General features: G+C 35.3%; 1 protein-coding gene across 2 annotated transcripts; it reads left to right on the top strand.

Moving 5' to 3' along the window:
• Positions 1-6,451: 6,451 nt before the first annotated feature.
• lman2 (lectin, mannose-binding 2) lies at positions 6,452-13,821 on the top strand. 2 transcript variants are annotated; one of them, XM_044126809.1, is made up of 8 exons: positions 6,452-6,673; positions 8,443-8,549; positions 8,705-8,822; positions 9,877-9,956; positions 10,423-10,584; positions 11,151-11,265; positions 11,437-11,556; positions 12,113-13,821. In XM_044126809.1, exons 1-8 carry the CDS (start codon positions 6,538-6,540, stop codon positions 12,271-12,273), a joined length of 999 nt encoding a protein of 332 aa, XP_043982744.1. In that variant the 5' UTR covers positions 6,452-6,537; the 3' UTR covers positions 12,274-13,821. The 2 variants fall into 2 exon arrangements, with proteins under 2 accessions (XP_043982744.1, XP_043982743.1); XM_044126808.1 differs by lacking the exon at positions 9,877-9,956 and adding an exon at positions 9,742-9,824 and having other exon boundaries at positions 6,453-6,673.
• Positions 13,822-24,469: the final 10,648 nt, after the last annotated feature.

Below are 24,469 nucleotides of genomic sequence, written 5' to 3'. Positions count from 1 at the left end.
ATAAAATGCATATTTCTTTCTATGAACTTTTTGTTTTAGCACATTTGAGACACTGAACAGGATCTCCTGGGCTTATATTTCCAAACTGCCACAAAGCTGAAGTAAAGTCGTCAAAGTCAGAGTACTACAACTCAGATTTCATTTTTAAGCAACTATTTATTATTCTGTGTTGTACATTACTTTCTCTCAGTAGCCAGAAAAAGTAAAAAAGCAATCTCAAGACATATTGTTGTATCAGAGCAGACATTTTATTTTCAAATCTATTTTAAAATAACATGTAAGTACATTTGCTTCGTCCTTAGAACTCCCACATAAACTAAAAGTACGCTCATAAGCAAATAATTTTCTATATATGATTATCTTTCTGTATCTCAGCAGTCTTTCATTTTTAAAAGAATCTCAGAAATGTTTCCCTGTGTTTTGCTGACCAGTGCAGTGACTGGAGGTAGCAGTGGGTGTCTTAATGAGTTTTAAATGGACTGCAATCACAATTTCCCCAATTTTCTTTCCTCTTGCAAAGAGAAGTGTTCTAAAAAAAGATGTTGACTGCACATTAATGGGGTTGTCTGCTGACTTAGACATGACTGACAGCGTTAAAATTAAACTAAATCATGAAGAGGCCACAGAGACTGACATCAACAGCTCAAAAAAGGCCTGCCAACTCACTGTTTAATTTATATAAGAAATATAAATATATCTTTGCTTTTTCATCGTTCTTTATCGATTCAATTGTGTTGCATGATTGCCAGTTCACTCAGACATAAACAGAGTGAGCGAGCCATAGAATAACCAATCCCTGCAGTCCCATCAAATTAACACTAATCTTTAATTCTCTGGGGCCCAATCAATATTTATCCCTAACAGGTCAGAGTATTGATTTGGCCTGAAAAGATTTTCCATGGCTCTGTGAGCCTTCAGGGCTGAGAGAATCAAAAACTCTCATGGACACTCCATCGCATAAATTACACATTAATGGGGAGAAATTATATGTGTGATGCAGATGTAATTTAGTGACATTGGACATTGCACTAAAAGTGAAGCTTAATGAGAGGATTTTATTTGATCAGATAGACAGATAGACTATGCACTGATCATCAGTATTAATTGAGGGTTTTTAACCTTTGTGACATGTGCATGTGATATTTCTTTAATCAAAATTTTAAAACACTGTGACATTTAAAATTAAAGTAAATTGTATACTGTGTCGTTTGGATCATTCAACAGACTAAATCAACACTAAAATGCTTAATCCGACATCTAATGAAACATCCACTCTGTGCCATTTCTGGTGCATGACTGAGAAAGCTCCAAAACTGTCAGGCGTTATATAAATTGACTAAGTTCTGTCATACTGGCAAAACGGCTTGTACAAATTATTCAGTGCAAGACTGGAAATAATTGTTCACAAGATTGCCTATGAAAATAAATATTTCTTAACATGAGATTAAGCGTAAAATTATGCTACTGCAAAAACAAATAAAGTTGTTTCTTTATCAGAGTTTTCCTTGTTAAGCATGTTTTATCACTTTTTGATAATTGGGTTTCAATATTCAGGACTAGATCCAGGATATCGGTGTGATACATCTGCCATATTATTCTGGCAGTGATTAAAATGAACCTTGCTGATAGGCCGATTTGTTCCCATACATGTACCAGATGTTTAGAGACAGTATCTCACCAGTATGTCCTCTACCAGACTGAATATAAGCACAAGGGCATGTTGGACATGCAAGCTCACTGAGCCACAAAACCATCTGGTTTCCTATGATCCACATCAAAATGTACCAGTCTGTTTACACAGATGTACCAGGGTTCAAATCAGACTCAAAACCCAACAACAAGTCAGGGTCATTTCATGGGAAATACAGAGTGGACAAAAGTGGTCACAGGCCTGCATATGGCACTGTCAGGGCTAGACCAAAGGTTCCCAGACTCAGTGGGAAATGATTAGAGAATTGTAGAGCTTGACAGATATATGATAAGAGTTTCCAGACTCTCTGAAATGACAACAAATCTGCATGCATGCAAAGAAAATGCTGCGACTCGTCAATGATATAGCAGTTTTGAGGACAATACCATCTAAAATTAAGAAAAAATGAAACGACTCTCTGGAATGAATGATAATTTATTTTCAGAGATGTACCCAAAAATAGTTTGAATCTATGCTGGCTGTTACAAAGCTTTATGAATACAGACACTGCAACAAAAGTGTCTACAAGTGAAACAGCCATTGCTGCTGTAAAACCATTGCAATTAGTTTTCTGTCTGAAACTTGGACAAGCAGTGTCAGATACCATATGAATTTACAGACATCTCCAGGCTCCTGCCATGTTGCAACAAAGATAAGTCAGAATCAATAAAAGAAAAACAAGCCAAAGCAAACTATCTGCCATGCTACTGTTTGATTTATGTTCTAATCTTCACATGGTAATGAGCCATTTTCCACTGCTGAACAAACAGGATAACAAATATGAATGGATTTTGTTCAAGCAGTTGTAGGATTGTCCCATTTGTATGACAACCAGTTGAGAAGGTTCCAGCATCTGGTAGGGATTCCTGTTAGATGACTCCCAGGAGAAAGTGCTTTCAATATGTGCCACTGAGAGCCCTCAAGGTATAGCACATACCCACTGGAGAAATGATTACATCCCATAGCTGACTTGGAAATGTCCAAGCGCAAGAGTGGGGGTCCGTCCGTCCATCCATCCATCCATCCATCCATCCATCCATCCATCCATCCATCCATCCATCCATCCATCCATCCATTCCTTTCTTTTCTTTTCTTTTCTGTGATTCAAAACCTGTCCTCTATTTGTCTTGACAGTAAATTCAGAGTGCTCTTTGCATTTTATTCTGGGCTGGATCGTGGGAGTTAAACTCCCCAGATTCCCAAAGTTGTCTTTCAAACAGTTTTTACAGATGGATTTAAAAACATTAAAGCTATGAGGTTTCTCCTCAATACTGCTTAATAGAGCATTTTTAATAGTTAACATTTCTGAATCTGACCATCTTCAATAACACTTGTTTACAGCTTGGGCAATTTCTGAATCTGACTTGGAATTAGTCATAAATGGACTATACTGGAACAGATTAAATTTAAACAAATAAACTGGAGTGAGATGTAGTTAAATTAGTTTGGGATGTAAGAGACTAAATCAATTGATTTAAATCCTTATTATTGATATAAAAAAGAAACCTTTTCAATTAAGGTAACTGAGATAATATTTTGTTGTGAACGACTGTGGTAAAAAATAAAGCAAAATTGAATTAGAAAAGTTACTACTGCCATATTAGAAAATTGGTAGTAATGATTAAACAAAATAAACAGAAACACAGCCTCACTAATCATTTACATGCTTCACACAAAGCGTGTGAGAAGCGATTGGCTTAAGAACAATTCTAAAAGCACACATTTTGATTGATAAAGACCTGGACGACAGAGCCTGCAACAGGAGGCGAACTGAATCAGTTGCAATATACTAGAACATACCATGATTTAAAAAGTATTCAAACCCCCCCAGAGTTTTTTAATAATATATTTTATAACAAAAACTAGTCACTGCTATGTCTTGATAGGTTTACAAGACAACCTCGCTTTTTCTTTTATTTTTCTCAGTGAATTCTTTTGACTGCGCTGTGTGAAATGAGCAATACTTGGCATATTATTTTGCAACCTAACTCAGCTTTAAACTGTTCACCAATTAAAATTCATAACCTGACATCTGTTCTCTGTAATCTTTAGTGATGCAGTTTGTTTACTGATGGTCTCTAACAAAATTCTTAGGTCTCACAGAACAGCTGGATCAATAATGAGATTGAATTAAAGGGATGTTGGTCTATCACACAAAATACTATCAAAACGTTTTGGTGGTAATAAGACAAAATGCAGAAAAAGTGGAATACTTTTGAAGGCACTGTGTTTTTATTCAGTGTTTCTTGCTGTTCATATTAATGAGCAGGTGTATGTGTGAGGAACTAGTTCAACAAAACTTTACAAGCAGAGCTGCTGCAAAATCTGCTGAACATTTTGAGCTGCAAACTGTTTTAGATGTAAAATTCTCTGCCCAGTTTTACAGTGTGCCATAAAAATGTATCTTTTACAGAATAGTATATTCTGCAATCTGTGTCCAAACTGATGCAGACTCTTAATGCTCCTTTGCTACTTTTTGACTCATGTTGCATAGCACCAAGATACTGATGGGGAAGGAGTGTTTTTACACCAGAGTTAAGCTGTATCATTTAAAAAAAACCTGTTGGTGAACTTGTCATCATATGTCTGATTTCCTAAAGGGTTCTGTCCAATAAAATCAGGATTCTGTGCTGTTAAATGCTCAATTTTCCTTCAGCCTGGTGACTCAGAGCTGACGGTGGAACTCCAGTGACATTTATGGTTCAGTCAGAGGCAGAGCCAGATAGAGAAAATTTAAGGTCGGCCTGCTCTATCAATTGACCTTAGTCTCAACCAACTTTCTACTGTTTGCGTCATCAGGATTTATATGTTGTTTTGCCTTTTCCCTGTGGGTACACCTTATGAGGCACTCCTGGACTCTCCTTCTGTGTGTGCGCATGTTTGTTTATTTGTCGTGATCAAAGTATGACATGTTTGTTTTCTTACCTGAGATTGTAATTGTGATAATCAGTGAGTTATGGTATTTTTGATTGTATTTGGGAAGCACAATTTTGATTAAATAGAAAAATAATGTATTATTTAATTTGCTTTAGCTGGTGATTCTTTTCATTATGTGTTTGCTATCTGTCTGTCTAGAACCAAACCAGGAACCAAAACTATGATGCCAGCCACACAGTAAAACTAATAAAAATAAAACACCTCTCATTTAGAAAAGATAAAGTATGAACACTAGAGCAAACAAAATAATTTAACCAATGTCATTGAAAACTTGGCAAAAAATTATTAGAGAAATTAGAGGTGGTAATTTTTAAGCATGTCACTGTATCATGTGTAATATAAAAATTTTAAAATGTTATGTAAATACATAAAACTGACATTTTAACAATGTCTTAATCTGATGTTTCATGTCAAAAAAGTCTGCAGTCAAGTTAAATAGCTTTGTTGAATTTTTATACATTTTCTTACTTAACACCTTTCTACTTTTTTATGTGTTTTGTTTATTTTTGGTTGAATATTTGAACAATATGTTCTCACAACTGTTACTTTAACCTCCACAACTTTTGTGCACATTACAGAGGCAGTTTCTTGTTCATTCTAAAAAAAATTCCAAATGCTTTTGCACATCCATCAATTGTTTCCATACAATTGTCTACTGCTTTTGAGCATTGTTCTTTGCTCATGCCCATCAAAATCAACATCTACTTGCAAAAACTGAAAGGTCTTGCCTTACAAAATTTTAAGTCCTCATTTTGTTGATTGAGCCAAAAATGTTGAACAGCTTGACAAAATCTGTCAAGCTAATTCTGTATTTTTCTTTAGCATTCTTTCTTAAAATAAACCGATGGCTACATCTTTCCCAAACTGAACCGTTCCTCTCAGATAAATCTCACTTTTTTCACTGATAAGGTGTGAAACATTCAGCTCTAAGTGCTTATACTGTGCAACATTTCTTTTGGGATGTACCGGAATGATTTACAGTACTGTAATATTGTTTACGGCTGTTCACAGCTTTACCCTAAGGGGTTTTCTTACTTATTTGTTGTACTTTGCATTCGCACAATGCTGTGACCATCAGAGTAGCAAACAGCATCCATCCAGCCATCAATACAGTAATGCGTAATTTATGTATAGATATCAAATGGCTGTGCAAATACACTATCTTGAACATTTTTAGATAGCGTAACCAAAATCAGACTTTTTGCAATGGAAAACACGGAGTGAATTTTCGTAATAAAAAGATGTTCAAGCCATTTGACTGTCTTGTTCACGAACATGATGGTAGGACTTTTGTTTTGCAGAAACTGACACTATTATTGACATGTTTGCTTTTCTGGAATTGATTAATAATTATCCATTTTGAGCAAGTGACAGACTTTGTAAGTCATCAATCAGGTCTTATAGTTTGTAACTGGTTGAGAAATGCTCTCGTTGTTGTGCAGATATAAAGGCTGATGTGCGAAATGTACCAAAGCGCCTGGCAAACCTGAATTTATTCTTGAGCGGCTCCTGGTTTTTGTTTTTTACACTATGTCTCCATCTTGTGGGAAAATGGTGAAAAACATCTTTTCTCCGATTGGCCTAATTTGCGATGTGCTTCTTTCTGATTGGCTCTTAAATGCACACCGTGACATTTAAAGTTTCCGTACAGAAACAACTGAAACTTAACTATTTTCTGGCATTATTTAAGTAAAATCATATTACAAAAATTATTAGTTTTAGTCATTATAAAATGTATGTCTAAGTCTATTTTAACTTGCGGATTAGCAACTGAAAACATGATCGCTTGGAGCTGAGGTGTGGTTCATAAATGAGGAGGTGTTCTTGTTTCTTGTCGGAGGAGAAAAGCGAAAGGAGTTTGGGATATCGAAGTTGTTGTAAGAGCTTCCACCTGAGTGTGTTTTGACAAAATGAGAGGATTTAAAACATTTCTAAGCTCAATATTTATTTTCTTCCTGGTGGAGTGCTGCCTGGTTGGTTGTGATATAACGGACGGAAACGCGGAGCATCTGAAGAGGGAGCACTCTCTGACGAAGCCTTACCAAGGTAAGAGGAGCTAGCCAAGCGGATGGTCGGACTGTTTCCTTCTTCCACCGCGTCTCAAAAGGTTTCCAGTAGTCTCACCTGCTCAAAAAAAATTTTTCTGGCAGTTTTAACATTTTACATCGAATGTGTCAAATAATAAGGTAGTGGATAAAGACGTAGCAACGTCAACAACACGAGATAGCTGAACACAACACGAACTCGTATTTTCTGTGGCCCAAACAAATATTCTCTGCAGTTTGAACTTTGAAGTCAAGTTATCAGGCAAAGGCTTAAATAAGAGCACAAAAGACTCCATATAAGTGCAGTTTACATGTTATTTTTATTTTTTTGTCTTAGGTACTTGTCTTTTACACATGTGTAGACCCTAAGTGCTTAAAAAGAAGGCAAATACATGTGTGTATGTTTCAAACTCCCATTCAAAAGGCTTCTTTAGGTAAAATGTTTTTAGCAAACAAAATAAGTTCAATTTCCTTCTGCTTAAGCACTTAGGTTTCTCACAATCTGGATGCGTGATAATCTATCTGTAGATCTTTTTTTAATACTCCAATTTTTTGTATATTAGCTAGATCTGCCAAAAAGAAAACAGCTGGTGTAACTAAGTTTTATATTTTATTGCTCTAATTCAGTTTTTTTTAAAAAAATAAATGTTATACAGCATTTTTGTTGTGTTTTTCATATATTTGTATTTTATTACTTTAATTTTGTTGTTGCTTTACATGCTGAGCAGGTTTAGGAGAAATTTATTTTCACACTAAGTGAAGATCTATTTGCTTGCTCCTGAATATGGCAGATTTTTTGGTTTATTCCTGAAACCAGAGCCTAAAGAATGAGGTTGCTGAGCTTGAAGAGCAGCTTTATAACTACCTGGTGTTGTTTCCTGTAGGTACCTGGTGAAAGCCCGATACTACACGGATCTAGCCTGCATATCTGTCAGGCTATGTAAACAGTCATCGAAACGCAGTTCAAACACAGAGTGTTTGCTTTATGGACACAACTAATTGCTGTTATAGAATAACACACAAATCCTAATATATTATGGCCTGTGTTTGTATATTTAATTTCACAACTGTCTTTTAACAAATTGTATTTCTATTGAGGAAAATATATTATTGCTTAAGTGTTATTTTTCTATATAGCCTTACCAAGGCTTTATGCAAGTTGAATGAAAACAAAAGTAACAACAGTTAATTTTATTTGAGTGAGTTTTTGTGATTTCTTTTTTATGTGCATTGGTACCTTATATTTTCAGAACTTAAATTACTACTAATAAAATTAAAACAACTGGACTTGAGCCTTATTTGATGGCATGCAATTATTGTACCTTTGTGGATTTACAGCTGTATAATATTTAAGCAATGGTATGAGTACATTGAGAGTGATAGGAGATCATGAACATTGTTCTTTAGTTCATCTTTTTCTTTTCATAAACTCTTCTGGGCATTAATAATCATTAAGACAAATATTTTCATTTTAGAAACTCACCTGAACGAATACAACAATCATATATCATGAGATAAATTCAAGCCAATAATGTAGAAGTTGATCTTCTCCATTAACAAAAAATGGGTATTTTTAGGTTTTTACAATCCAGAAATCTTATCAAAACTTCAAATTACCCTGCTGTGGAAGCAACTTGTGTTCAGCTTATATGCCATGATAGTCTTGCAGGTTAAAAAAACACAATTGTTAATGTAAAAGCTCTGGTTTTTGGCTCAAAAACCTTCAGGGGTTTCTGATTTCTTTCTGGTTTTCACATGTTTCTTCTGAAGGTGTTGGCAATCAGTGGGATTTCTGGGGAAGCACACTGGTGACGAGCTCATATGTCCGGCTTACTCCAGATGAGCGCAGCAAACAGGGATCCATATGGAATACTGTGGTGAGGAAAATTTATAATATATGCTCTCTGAAATGAATCTTTAAAGGCCTGTCAATAATATTTTAAATGAATTTGTTGAAAGCAGTTTTATTGTCATTGAACAATCAGATCTGAGTCTTTTTTCTCACTTCAGTGTTTATGCAAATTCCTTGCAGCCTTGTTACCTGAAGGACTGGGAGATGCATGTGCAGTTTAAAGTTCACGGATCAGGGAAGAAGAATCTCCATGGCGACGGCATCGCTATCTGGTACACGAAGGACAGACTGCATCCAGGTACATTTTTAATCTCATTCCCCGTTCCCCGTTTTTGCCGAGGTCTTTTGTGGAAAAAAACTCATGGCTGAGCTTTTTTATTTGGTCTTTGTCTTTGTTGCAATGATGTTTGGATTTAGTAATACAAAACTATTGTGCTTTTGTTCTATAAAGTTTAAACATATTTTTGGATTTCAAAAATTTTAGAAATCAAACTTTTCTCTAATATAATTTTGAAGAGGACAGTCTGGTAGTAGTACTTTTACTTTAGAAGTAATACTTTTGTCATAAAAAAATTATGTATACGATGCATTAACTACATAGTTTCATCAATAACTTATGCCTTTCTCTTGTTTTGTTTTTTTTTGTTTTTTTTGTTTTGTCATTTGAAGCACTTTGAGCTGTCTGGTTGCTGAAATGTGCTGCATCAATAAACTTGCTTTAGCATAGAAAATTTAGAAAAACCACATTCCAGAAATAGCTTTTTAAAATTTTAAAAGCAGGATGGATTATCAGGCACAGCAAAACGGGGACAATTCATCCATCCATCAGTCCATACCTGTTTATCCCTGCAGGGGGTCTGGTGCCTGCCTTCAGTCATTGGATAGGAGACAAGGATAGCTTGAAGTGTTTTTGCTAAAATAAGTGGTTTACGTTGGTTAAAAGGTCATTGAGATTTTGACGGTAGAAAAGGAACATTAAAGAATTGAAATTGTGATAAAATATAGACTTGATTATAGACGTATATAATTAGCTTAGATGTAAAAATCTAAATCCAATCCTTTTCCATCCTATTGAATGATCCTCGCTGCCATTGTGACTCCATCATACAGTATCCTGATGTTTGTTTCCATTGTCTCAGTTTTTTCTCATATTCGCTGGTCACACAGTGTGTGTCGTTGTCTGCTCATGTCTTGCATCATCTCTGCCTCCATCCTAGGCACTGTGTTTGGAAACCAAGATCAGTTTCATGGCCTGGCTATTTTTTTGGATACCTTCCGCAATGACCTCCATGGAATGGATGTAAGTGTGCAGAGTGTGGCTCCTGTGGATTGATCCGCTTGTTTCTTTGCAGGGCCTGTGTTTTCCAACAATGCTCACTTCCACGGGCTGGCTGTTTTTATAGATACTTACTCTAATGATGATTCGACGGATGTGAGTGGTTCCTGTCGGCATGCTCTTAGTCTCGTTTCAGTGCTGAGTTTGCTTTATTTTCTGTAAAGCAGCATGGTGTCAGAATGTGGAGCATGTCAGCATCTAAAACTCACGAGAAGTTCATTATGTATGTTACTTAAAGAAAATTATCTATTATAGTTCTGTTAAACTGTAACAAAATCTAAAAAAAAAGGTCCTCTGTAACAAGATAATTTAGTAAAAAAAACTGCAGCTGTTTTTTGTTATGGCTGGTACAAAATTAGATCTGAAACCATTACCTTAGTTTTGCATGCTGAAATCAGTTTTCAGTGCTGCATTTAAGTAAAGGGAGTGCTTGAACTCTTAAGTTGTTCCATTTGCACAATTTATTTTGCATATATTTGCGTCTCATTTTCATTATTAATTTGACTGTAGCACTCTTTAATATTGTACTTTTTTTTTATCCAATGATTTGTCCAATCACCAGCGCTCATTCCCTTACATCTCGGCCATGGTAAACAACGGCACAGTGAGTTATGATCACGGTAAAGATGGCCGCTCATCAGAGCTGGGAGGCTGCTCAGCTGACATTAGAAACAGAGACTTTGACACGTACCTCGCTATCCGCTATTCCAGAGGAAGACTGACGGTAAGCAGTGTAAACTTATGGTTCCTTTTTTTCCTGTTGGTTTTCTGAATCAAATGACTGGATGCCTTCTCGGCACACAGCCAAGTTCTAATATATTAAATATTTGATACAAACATGCAAAACCAGAGGCACATCTAAAACCTAAAGATTCTCAGGTCCCATAGCTACAAAACACCATGTTCAAAACTAATAATAGAGAATTACAACATTATTTTCACCAGGTCATTTCTGTATAGTTTTCCTTTTTATTTCTTTAAGTCAAGAAATGGTTTCAATAAGGGAATAGATTCTGGGTTTTTCCAGAATAGTTCTCTTACACTGATTTCTACAAACACATGAAAGCAGCCTTGTACTTATGTAAGGCTCCCATGCTAATGCCAGTTTATGCCCAAGTTGATCCTCACTTTTCTTACATAAATAAATCTCCACAGCAGCTTTTCACTTTGAGCTATTTGGGTTTCAAAGTGTAAAATCTTTACTTATTGCATCATGAGTGGAATCCCTGAACCATGTCTTTTTTTATGTACGTACCTAAATGATTTAATGTTGTCTCTGTATGTCTGCAGGTGATGGTTGACGTGGACGACAAGAATGAGTGGAAAGAGTGTATTGACATCGGAGGTGTTCGTCTTCCTACTGGATATTTCTTCGGTGCATCAGCAGCAACTGGAGATCTCTCAGGTACGGTCAGAACTGGGACGTTCGATAACAAAGATGAAAATAAGTGTGATTTAATTGACCTTTTAAAGCAATTCTGTGGTACTTTCATGGTTTTAGTTTGGAGACATTTTATTGAAATTGCATATTTAAATCTTGAAGGTATAGTTAACAGTTCATGCTCATTTGTTCCAGATAATCATGATGTCATCTCTATGAAACTCTACCAGCTGATGGTGGACCACACCCCTGAAGAGGAGAACTTAGACTGGACTAAAATCGAGCCCAGCGTCAGCCTTTTCAAGTCCCCCAAAGGTAGATCAGGATTTCAGAGAAACAAGCAAAACAAACATAATTTTTAGCAAAATAGAAATCAGTACTTGCATCTGTTTTCAAATTATTCATTGAAGTGAATCCAAGGTACATGTTTCCATCAAGGTTTTTATCCATTCTTTTCTGTCTAACAATACAGTAAAGTAACACTTGAGTTATTACATTGTGAATTAAATGGGAGTAGTTTTTCTAGCATTGATATTGTATCAGAAATGTTTGTTTTGTGACACCTGCAGTATTGGTTTATTTATGGAGAACTGCTTTCATATTTCTTAATTTCACCTCAAATTTGTGGATAAGTTGGTGATAGTTGCATAAAAACCATCCAGAGGACAAATTAAAACTAAAACGGGATTAATCTGATAATGCAAAGATTAAAAGCAATCATTTGAGATTTCTGAAATGAAAGTCATAACGATAAGTAAAGGATGAGAATAAAAGCAAAACCAGTGATAACATGGAAGTAGTGGAAGTTTATACTAATGGTAAGACATCACAAAGTGCATTGAAATTGATTATTTCTCCTGTTTTTCCACAGACAACATTGATGATCCTACTGGAAACTTCCGGGGCACGCCCCTCACAGGTTGGAAGGTGTTCCTGCTCCTGCTGTGCGCTCTGCTGGGAATTGTGGTGTGTGCGGTGGTAGGAGCTGTGGTTTTCCAGAAGAGACAGGAGAGAAACAAGAGGTTCTACTGAGCAGAGAGCGGAAACTCGTCACAGAGGTGGAGCTTTGTTGTGGAATGGACTGTTCCCTGATGACAGAACGAGCGCATTCAATGTGAACTTTTTAACGAAGATTGTATAAATGTTTATAACTTTTAAAGCACTGCATTACGAGTGAATCATGGCATGAAGGTGGAGGACGAGCGGTGACATCTTCAGTGACCCTAATTGCTGATTTTTTTCTGTACTTGTTTGTTTATTGCAGGGTTAAAGTTGAAACAAACATGGAATTCAGTCTGTAAAAGATCAGGCTGTTTCTTTTTTAAGCCATCTGTTCTGCAAAAGTTAATAATGACATCATGATTTAGGTATTTATTTTTGTCTTCCAACTGTTTTTTTACTTCTTTTTACAAAGAAAAGCTCTACCAGGCAGAAACTATTCTTTCAAAATATAAAAAGAAATTAATCTAGTAAAATAAAAATATAAGAAGTGTTTGACCTGTGACCCTGATTAAGGTGAGAAGAACAAGTTTTATTTGTTTTAAGCGTTTTTGTGTTACTCTTTCTGAAAACCAGAAACTCTGAAGCTTTTTCTTAGAAGTTTTGAGTTTATGTTTTGTTTCATGTGGATCTGTGTTAGAACAAACTTTAGTAGCTGTCTGGGGTTTTGATGCTTGTTTTTTTTTTTTTTTTTTTTTTTTTTTTTGCACTGTTGCTTAAAGTGTCAAAGGATGGATACTGTTTAAAGTCTGCAGGTAGTTCTAATTTTTCTTTGTTTCAAATTGTCAGAAAGAAATAGGTAAAGCAGCATCTACCTATTTCTAATTATGTTTTACTCAGTGGCTGGAAAATAAATTAAGCTAGAAATATTAAAAAAACGTATTTGAAAAGAATTTCCGTTTAATCTATGAAGAAAAGATAAAGATGGTTAATTAAGCATCTTTTTTTGAAAGTGTTTGATCACAATGTTCAAACATGAAAAAGAGAAATTTATAATAATCACACAATCATCTCATGATCTGCAGTTTGCCTATACTAACAGATATAAAATTAAAAAGAGGGTGTGTGCTTAGAAGCTTCTTAGTTAATTTAATGTGTATGGCTGTGTGTTGGCTATGATTTTCTGATTTATTTTTATTTTATCTTGAAATAACATCAGTATGTGGATTGGATTCTAAATTTTGTAAAACCTTTGTAAGTGCAAAGGCGTTAATTTAGAGTTTTAGATTGTTTTGTAATAAAAATACTGTTGGATTTAAAACTGTTATGAAATAAATTTTTTGTGAGGCCTCATATCGAACCAAATTGTTAATTGTTTTTCCTATTTTCTACATTATGTAATTGTCCCCAGTCAGCGATGTTGAATTCATTAATACAGTGTTAGTCATGAAATCGCAGCTAACTATAACAGAGCTTAAATTGATGACTAATTGTTGCGCTCATGAATGTTGAAGCTCATGATGTCTGCATCTTTTATTTTGACTCTGAATACTTTTCTTGCCATGTCAGCTTAGTTTGTGATGAAACTTGAAACGGCTCCACTCATCAGAAATAATGAATAAAACTGGAAAAAAAACAATATTCTTTTGTGTTATGAGTATTTTGAATAACCAAATATTTTCTAATCATTTTAACATCCAAAGTAATTAATATTCAGAACGTTGTACTTAAAGGAAACCAGCCGGTCTTATGATTGAATTCTGTTTGTTTGCATAGAGCCATATTTTCTTTAAAGTCACGTCAGAGCCATATTCATATAAACAAGTTGAATTTAAATTCATTTTTTAAATCAATAAGTTTTAGTAGCATCACTTTCAGTACAATAAGAGTCAAATTCCACCACGTTAAAAAGCAATTTCAACTACAATTTTCATCCAATAATTGAAAGCCAATATTAGGTCATTCCCATTGCGCTGTTTTCCCTCCCTGCTGGAGCTCTTTGATGCGAGTCTTTTTGGAGCCTTTGCAAAACTGATTTGTGATAAAAATGTTTAATTTATTTATGCTTGCGAATCATGATCAATTACACTGAAATTTAAAATTATAATAACTTTAAATGTAAACTTCAAAATGCACATTTACTTTAAATTTCCTTCAATTTCTTAACATATTGAGTTATTTTTCTTTTAACCACTAGATGGAGATGTTGTTAAAATTTTATAATTTCTCAGTCTGAAAAAATCACACCACTCTTTCTGTCAGTAACTTTAATAATATTGTAGAGCAAAGGTAATTTATTTTTTAACAATTGCACTCTCTTTTCCTGCTCATAGTGCTTGACTTTTTATATCCTACATCATAAATTAATTGGACAACAACTCAAAGCATTTAGGAATCATTTATTTAACATGTTAGAGCAGTAAAGAAAGGCATTGCATTAATTTTAAATGTAGTTTTTCAACTCAATACTCTTTCTTCTCATGCATCCTCTCCTGACCTCTGGAGCTCACAGGTCGTTTGGAGATCTCTCCATCTGCATTCTCCCATACTGTGTTCACAACTCTAAAGGTGTACTGAGGCACTTTATTGAATTTTCGCAATGTAGCCCAGCACCACAGTGCAGCCTCCCAGCACTCATAGACTAATAATGCAGCTTCCAATTCATCAGCTGAATATATTCTGCTGTTCATAGGAGAAAGAAGGAGATGGAGGCAGCAGTTTAAGTAGTCCATGGCCACTTTCATACCTGGAAGCCATGATTGACTGGAAGCCTGACTGACAGAGCAAGCTATAGCCTCGGGTCGATGGCATTAAACCTTTCCACCTGAGCCACAGTGACATTTTAGTCCCAGCGCAGAGGAGACACATGCTACATCCATAGCTGGAGTTCAGGGTTATTCCTTCCAAGAGTACATTTTATAAATATCAATAATTTGTTTGGAATGAGTCACAGTGTGAAAAACAGATTAACTTTTTTTAATGACATGCAATAGAAACAGACACTTTAAATCTTTCACTTGAGGTTCTGTAGCTTGTGTCATTATTTCTAGTTAATGTTTAAGGTTAGTCTATCTGTATATAGCTGTTTTTAAGAACCTCGAGTTGATCTAGTCAATCCAATTTTAGGTGCAATTTTTTTTTTCTTACCACAGAGACTTTTTCTTTCTTCCAGTTATTTCCCAGTTGAATTAAGTTGTATAAAATCCTCCAGAGATGCAGACCGATGGAATAAACACATTACTTTAACTGGTGCTACTTGCTGTGAGCTCATTTCTATTTGTAGGACATTCATCTTTGTCCTTGGCTGATAGAGCAGAAATCCTTTCTTTGTTGATAATTCAGTGAGAATCCACTTAAAGAACAAAGCCCTGACTGAACCAAGCGATTGCTGATAATTTGAAAACTTCGATTTGATGAAACTTTAAAGGCAGAAGAGAGCAGAGCTCAGTGTCTTGTCAGAAAAGATTTTCTAAAGGACTATTGAACGTTTCTTTGAAAACCAGTTTATATTCAAAAAGCTATAGGACATCAAATTATTTCTAAACCTTTATGGGAATTTTATAAAACTATTGACTCCATAGTGTCCCATTTTGACCTGATAAATATATGAATGCTTGAGTAACTTGGTATTGCACTGGACGTAGTTGCAGCTTATTCTAGTAGCAATAAAATAAGACTTGATGGCAACTGCTGTAGACCCGAGTCCAGAGACAGACGTGTACCAACCACTGCTAAGGCTTGGCAAGTTTTTTTGTATCTAACATTTTAGCAACAAGGCAATTCAAAGTCCTTTACATGATAAAACATAGAAGAGTAAATTACAGTAAAATATTGAAAGAAGGTAAAGTTGGACTACATGACTACACCCATATTTGGGGCTTAATCAGCTGTTTCTAGCTATGATAATGGAAGCTGTGTGCTGCTGACTCTTGGTTGTTTCCATTTCCAATTCACACAGTGATTTGTTTCATGCATCTACTCAAAGCTAGAATGGGTTCATAGCCAAAGTCAATAATTTCCAATAACTGCATTTCAAAATTTGTTTGTTTGCCTCATTTATAGCAATAATATAACAGACCTTCAAACATTACAAGTAGATCCACAAATTGGCAGTAAAGTTGGTGCATATGAACAGATGAACATGGTGTCAATGTAACAGTAATGATGCTGATAGGTAAAGTTGAGATTGAGAATGCTCATATATGGGTAACAATGGAAACCAAAAACAGCAACACAAATACTTCTAAATGATCAGCTGACTGATCATTTATTCCCTACTCCACATTTTGGTCTGAAAACAAATATCCCTTCATCGTGGCACCTGAACATTTTGCACTTAAAATTCATCTTCTTAAAAGGGCATGTGTAAAGATTTGAGTGAGTTTGACAAGTGCCAAGTTGTTAACCATGTTAAGACTTTCTTAAAAACTATATCCTCCAATGAGAATGTAGTTGTAAACAACTTGGCACTTGTCAAACTCACTCAAATCTTTACGTGTGGCCACTATAATAACTATAAAGCATCCAAAACAAATAATTGTTTGTCAATGGTTTGATGGAGGAGAAGTAATCTCATGTGTTGACTTGGCCTGTAAACTCCCTAAAATTCAATCCAATCAATCATCAATGCGTTCTGCTGCACAAACACCAATCTGTGGCTGACCCCTCCCACAGCATTCAGGACTTAAAGAATCTACTGCTAAAAGCTTGCTTCCAGATGCCACAGCACAAATCCCAGGATCTAGTAAAGTCAGTGCCTCAATGGGTCAGACTGGTTTTGGGAGCATAGAGGGAACCAACATACCACTGAGTGGATGGTCATATTGGTATGCATGATCAGTGTAAGTTGACTTTACTACCTCAAAAAATGCAGGAAGCGACAAGTCACATGACTTTGATATGAGGTTCATCATTTCTTGTCATGCATATTATGTAGCAATTTGTGTAGATGGACACTAACTGCCTACAATAGAAAGAAGGAGGAAACAGAAATTGAATGATATAAAAATTATATAATAACTTGGCTTTAAGGTGCCTCTCGGCCTGTGGACATCCAAACTAGTTCTTGCTGTTGTCAGTTGAGAACAAACTTTATAATTTATCTAAAATGCAGATGTTATGTATTGTTGTAATGTACTGGCACTTCTCTCATGAACTACAGTACAGTGTTAAGCTCTGGTCCATAGATGCTGATGTCTTTTAATGATGAAATGTGTCCCAATTTCAACATTCCAGAATCACATTAGAGGGTTATTTAACAGGCCTCTGCAGAACATAATGACGTCCTGAAGAGGTACTCAGCCTTTTGATCAGGGTGAGTCAGAGCAGGTCCTCGTACTAGAGTCAAACAATGTGAAGTCAAACAGATGCAAGCAGAAATGGAGACACACATTTCATTTACTGCTGTTAACTGGAGCCACATCACACTCCAAGCCAACAAACTAATAATGATTTTAGGGTGCCAGGTTATGAATCTAACTCTTGCAACATTTGAGAAGGTTTCAGGTGGTGTGTGTAGACATGTTTTGGTGTACTAGAAGTGAATGTGCCTTGAGGACAGACTGTATCAGAAAGGGGGAATGTGTGGTCTTGGCCTCTTTGTCCCCTGAAGAAAACATATTTGTATGTTAAACTCAGGTGTATTCAACTAAGTTCAGGCATGTAGACAGAAAGGAAGTTTGTTTCATGTTTCCAAAAGTTTCCAAAAACAGTCTAACTATTTATAAGTGAAAATAAGTCACAGTGTTTGAAGCTTGAATGCTTCAAGACATGTCAGGCTAAGCAAGCCTGACATTTATTCCATTAGCAAAAAGACTGTAAAAGGATGGACAGCTCAAAACCTCTAGGAGGATGTGCTCATTGGTTTGTGGTTTATTTTCAGCTATGACTTACTGTGAGATTAGAATACTTAAAAACTAAATAAAATATGTCATCTTCTTTGGAAAGTGATGGCATATAATATAGGTGTGAAATAAGGAAAGGAAATGAATGTTTCGCTTTATTTATGGGGAAGCAAACTCTGTGAGGTGAGACACGGCTTGTTCTACAAACCCTCATCTGTTTCCCATCTGTGTGAATAAGAAATATACAATGCTGATCATTACACATATTCAGACGTATTTGGAATGAGACAGGTATTACATGCACAGCACCCGCTACCTCCACTCTTAAAACAGGCATTCCTTTTTGCTTTAATTCGGTTTCCAGTTTTAAATATATTCTCATAATCACAGATAAAGTCCTCTTGCATCTTTTTAAACCAGCTTCTTGTGGTCAAAAGGGTTAGACAAGTGTCTAATATGGATTAGGCTCCAATAAAATTAGACAAGATCAATGTTGGAGCAACATTCAAATAACCTGGGGCTCACTCAACCATCTCCACTTCCTTTGTTTTTCCATTAAAAAAGTAACACGTCTATCTATAAATCATTCATTTAAAATTGCCTTAATGCTTTGATTAAGGTCCATGGGCAGTACCCATGACTGCAGGTGATAAACAAGCTGAAAGGAAACAAGTTTGCCCCTGCACTGCATTAAGTTGCACTGACAGATGCTGCTGAGGAGTGAAGGTGGGGTCATGCTTTGCATTAAATCTGTCGCCATAATTCTACGGAACAACTTTTCCTCCATCACTCTTATTTATGAGAACCAGTGGAAGAGATGGAAGAGGAGGTGTGAGTGTGTGAGAGAGTTATTTAGTAAAACCAGTACATCTGATCATATCAAGTCCTGGGGGAGGGGTGCTTTGTAAGCCAGAAGCTGCACAGAAAACGGCAGATGAGCTTTGAGGAAAGACGAGGCACTTTGTAAGAGAAAACATTAGAAATAGTTAAACCTACAAATAAATTAATAAAATACTATATTTGGTCTTTTCCATCTTTAATTTCACACCCAACTCTCCATCCTCTCCCAACATGCTGTACCATCTTATCTTTCTCGTCACTCCTTGATTCTGGCCTCTTGTTTTTCACACGGTGTCTGCCTCATATTTAAACAAAAGCTGATTGACTGGGAGCTCTCAGTAGTCCAGCATGTGACTGATGGATGACACATGCTACTAACAGGTGAAGTTGGAAAAACAAGACCCAACAAATGCAATAAAAGGTTAAAGATGCCACTGACCAATCAACACCTGACTATCCTGTCAGGCTGAAGTCATCAGGTGGTGACAGATTGCCTCGCGGCTGACTTGCTGCCTTGCTCTATAACTGTTAAAAGTATTTTTGAAGGCCAAATGATGTATTTTAGAATCTCCTAACGGAAGATTTGACATACATGTGAACAGTGCAGGAGATCCTTGTTGGTATTTAAACTATCTACTTTACCCCATACAGTTATTTTTATTTTTTATTGATAGTATATCTTGGATATTCTACTCTAGTTCACAGTATTTTTGTGGTAGGTAAAGTGTAAATGGTAAGGTTTGGTCTGTTTTATAGTGCACAGATAAGAAAAATATTTTTTTCTATTACTTTTATCTCAATTTAGTTTTGACTTCAAGTCAGTTTGCATTTAAATTGCTTTTTTTGAACATGCATTTTTTTGAAAAACTATAACATTACATCAGAATTTTTAATCCACAGTGTAAAACAATTATTACGACATACTGGCTGGGTCACACTTGGAAGTGGTGGTTGATATCCTGCTGTTCTGCAGGAATGAAAATTTTAAATACATTGATGGAAGGTTCAGGAATAAAATATCAGGTTGCAGAGATAAAGATGCTCATGTAATGTGCTTAAACTGTGATTTCATTTTTACTTAAACCGGAACAGTTCAGGACAAGGTAACAATGTGGCATTGAAATTGTTTTGCTCTCTCTGTGTGACATTGACAATATGCACCCACTCATTCAGTCCTGGCAAAGACTGAAGCATTTCCATATGGAAAAGCATATGGTTTGACAAGTTTTAGCTTGCTGCCATGCTGATGGTACAAATGGATTTTTTTGCATGGAAATTAGTTTGTGACCTTTAGAAATAATCAGATGAGCAACATAACCTTCTATATTTGAAGCATTTCTGTTATTTATAGCTGTAAAAATGCAGGAAACACTTTCACTGGTTTTAAAATATTTAACAACTTCGCCCAGATTTGGAAGATAAGTAAAAAAAAAAAAATTACACACCAATGGTGTAATTCTCCATTTGTTTTATGATATTAAAATATTAAAAACATTCATATTGTAGAATATTTTTTGATAAATAGAAGAAGCTTTTATGATTTTTCTTTAGGAACTAAATAAATAAATTTGAAAAAGGTATTGCATCAAATATCACATAGTGCAAAACATTTTTCAAAGACAAACTAGAGGGAATTTGAAAAATATCACACAAAATCAGAGTTGATGAGCAGATGCTACAATCTGACAACAAACATTATTCAGGCATAAAATTAGGTCTTGTTTTGCAGATGTTACATGTTTAATCAGAGAATTTATTATTGCTGCTGGATGACTACCGTAAATATCAGCATGGAGGTGAGAAAACATCAAATGCTGGAAACAGGGTTTTTTTCACAAATTTAAACAGAAAAGGTTTTGCATTATGCAAATAGGATTGCAAAACATTGCAGACATGTTTTACGCAACTGTTTGAAATTGAGACTTTTTATTTTCTTTTTTAACAGGCTTCAATTTGTTGGTTGTTTTGTGAGTTTCAAACCGTAACTGCACTTAATGATTCAGAGCATAATCTGTGCAGAAACACAGACTGTTGTCTCCTAATCACTTACAGCTGCTCTTTCCAAGGCCTGAATTCTCACCAGGCCAGTTCGGATCACAACCATTCCCAAAAACGCCATTATTACCTGGACCACATGGACTCTGAAAGAACTGTGATGCAAAGTTGTTGAGAAACACAAATGTGAAAATTTACAGATTTAAGTCTCAAAGACGATTTAAGCTGGTATCCGAAGTGTGCTTTCAGTAATGGAAACCAAGAAAATCGTACCTAATATTCTCAAGTATGAGCACACTTTAAAACCACAAACTTCCATGTCTTTCATTAGGATTTTATAGGCAATATTAGGTATGATTTTCTTTGTTTCCATTACTGAAAGTACACTTTGATCTACTTCTTGGCTCAGTGTAATGAATGTTAAACATCGACTGATGATAGGATATTGAAGCTGGTCTTCCTGTGTACAGATCTAAAAGAACATAATAAATCCTGTTTCTGCATTGATATTTATACAATGACATTTTCTAAACATCATATTAAACCTAAGGTTACTTGCCAAAAGAAAGATAATGATAGACTGTTGATGACTTGGCTCAAAATATAGCATTTATTCTTTATATTGATATCTGTTATGTTTTTACTTGAACTTTTATAGCCTGCAGCTAGGAGAGAGTTCCAGCTAAAAATCCTCACACCACTCTGCTTGCTAGTGTTTCTGGTTGCCCAAAGCAATGTGATTATTGAATAAAGTTTACTTTGATCTTTCAAAAAACAGATTATGGGGGAAAGTTTTTCTTGCAGTATTGCCACTGGGGGCACTTTCAGCAGAAAAACAACCTCAAGGAAGGGTAGTTTAACTGTACAGCTTCCAGTGTGGATCTGTTTGTATTAGCATTGGACCTGGATAAGCTGTGTTATGTAGTGGAACTTGAATATTATTGAAGTAAGGGAGATTAAGAAAGTGAGTTTAAAGGCAACCCATACAATTTTCTGCAGGTGGGATCATTATATTGGCGTTGCAATAATCATGCTGATGTTAAAAATATTCCTGAAACAATTTTTTTTTTTCTTGAGAAAAACATCCCTAGGTCTTTCAAACCTACTTAATTTATTTTTTCATCCTGCTTGTATTCTTCATAGGAAGCAAAACATTTAAAATGCAAGCCAAGTAAAAACAGGTAAAGTGGGTATTAACAATTTCTTACATTCTCAGATGATAATCTTTAGTTTCCTATGATGATACTCACATGGTGCTCAGTCTATTAAAGATAAATTAAATAGGTACTTTTGTTGTCTTGGTTTACCCAAAACTGAGGAAACATGTATAACAGCTGTAAACAGTCAATATTAAAATGGGGATATGTACAGTATTTGTTCCCAGAGATGGCAGTCAGCACTTGCTGCTCATCAAAAAAGGAAAACACAAAACCAAAACCTAAAAATGCCACATAATTGTCAAAGTAAAAAAATGCATTTTTGAAATTTATACAGCATTAGTGACATGAGACTGTGTTCTAGCAAGATATGGCATTTCACACGGTGATTCACTCAAACCTTTTACCAATTTCTGATTCTGTTATTCAAGACAGGTTTTTGTAGTAAAGTTTTCAACCAAAGATAATTGAAAGTCTTCCCATAAAATGTTATTATGATGCATATGAGGAGCTGGAAGGGAAACTATTGATCCAGTCTCATGCATGTGCAGTTTCATGTACTTTGACTTCCCTCATAAATATGTATGCTAGGTTAATTGGACACTATATTGTATTTTGTGTGTCTGTTGTTATACATGTCTTCAATGTTTTTCCTGGCCAGAACTTGTAAATGCCAGTTTGTTGTTGTCCATTTCATGCTCAATTAATATACCAAGTATATTTGCAAATGTCTTAGAATGTTTAAAAAATAAATAAATAAAAACTCAAACACAAGCGCCTTATAAATAAATTAATAAATGTAATTACAACATCATTACACTTATCTGCGGTGCAGTTTTATCAAAAATGTCAGTCTGTTCAAGAAAGTCTTCCTCATTTTATTATTTCCCATCATTCCTTACAAACAGGTCAGCCTCTGAGGCAGAAACAATAAATTTTATAAGCAACAGAATGCAATGAGCGGGAATTTATTGATTTGTTACCTCCTCACAAAGACTTTCATAGCCTCTTTAAATTATTATTTTTTTATTTGTACAGATAGTGCTTGCTGATAAGATCTCCAGCTTCAGTATGTAAACAGTCAGTGCCAATTATCAACAAATCTATCAATACAATTGCATATAACAATATCAGCTATTTAAGACTTACTTTATTAAATGAATGTAACTTCAGCAATGTTCTTTTATCCACTTACCTATTTTTTTGTTGTTGTAATAACAAGGTAATTACACTCTTGATCTCCCGTAAAACCAGAAATGATGCTCATGTCAAGCATTGTCAAAAGATTGATAGTAATTTATCGTAACTCACACAGCATCAGTTATTTCAGGAGGGATTTGTGATTATTAAACTGATTATTAAACTTTCTCTCTAGCACACATAATGATGGAACCACAATAAACCATAATAATAATAATGAAATTGTCAGCATTTGTGCTGTGAATTATCAGGTGTGACAGAAAAACTACCTCAGGAACAATTGTTTGACAATGATTAGTTTTTAAATCTATAGTGCAGGAATTACATGACAAATTTCCGATGTCTGCTTCCCATGTAATTGTATTGTGACCTTTTGTCAGATCACCAATAACAATAGCTTTTAACCTTTTATTCTGTTATACTATGTGTTTTCTTCATTTTAACTAGCCTTCAAACAATATAAATAATAAACTGAGACAAACTGGAGATTTCATTAGTTCCCCTTTAAGGAACTTCATCTCTGCTGTAGAGAAGATCAGTTTCAATAAGGAGGAAGAAAATCTGAGTGAAGCAGAAAGATTAAAGAGCCTTCCAACAAAAACAGAAAAACAAGAGCTTAGTAGTGACACAGACCAGAAGAAACATGCAAATACAGACTCAGAAGATCAAGGTACGCATTTTGAATCATTTTCTTTCACAATGTCAAATAGACAGCTCTCATAACTGAACAGGTTTGGACAAACCTGCCAAACCTAATAAAGCAGTGTTACCAAAATACTTACTGTAGATATTGTCTCCAAGCTCAGGGGATCCGAACCAACTTGTCAACATCTAAGCTGTTCTCTGCAGGGCACCAACAAAGAACAATGAGGCTAATTTTCTCTAGGAAAAGCTGATTATTCTTGTTCAGAAGGGCTGTAATTAGGGACTGTTTCTTGCTATATAGAAAAAGCGCAGCTGCTTTAATGTGAAATTCCACCCTCAAATGGAATTGTAAATCATGCTGACAAGCTGTAATATCAAAGTAGAAACTGCTTTGCTCAGTGTCAGAGGTTAGCAAATAGTACAAAAAGATACATTTATCTCATGCTGGTCCTCAGATAAGGTTTCTCAATTGCTGGATCTTTGACACAAATAAAGCAGCAGGGAATGATAAAAATCAGAATGGGTTTTTTTTTTTTTTTAGTTTAAAAAAATCTATACATAATGTCACAGTATATTTCTTACCACACTACCACATACGCACACCCACGC

The sequence above is a fragment of the Gambusia affinis genome, linkage group LG09 (assembly GCF_019740435.1).
Source record: "Gambusia affinis linkage group LG09, SWU_Gaff_1.0, whole genome shotgun sequence".
Lineage (NCBI taxonomy): Eukaryota > Metazoa > Chordata > Actinopteri > Cyprinodontiformes > Poeciliidae > Gambusia > Gambusia affinis.
Note: the sequence above shows the minus strand (reverse complement) of the source record. Positions and strands in the feature narration are given on the sequence as shown.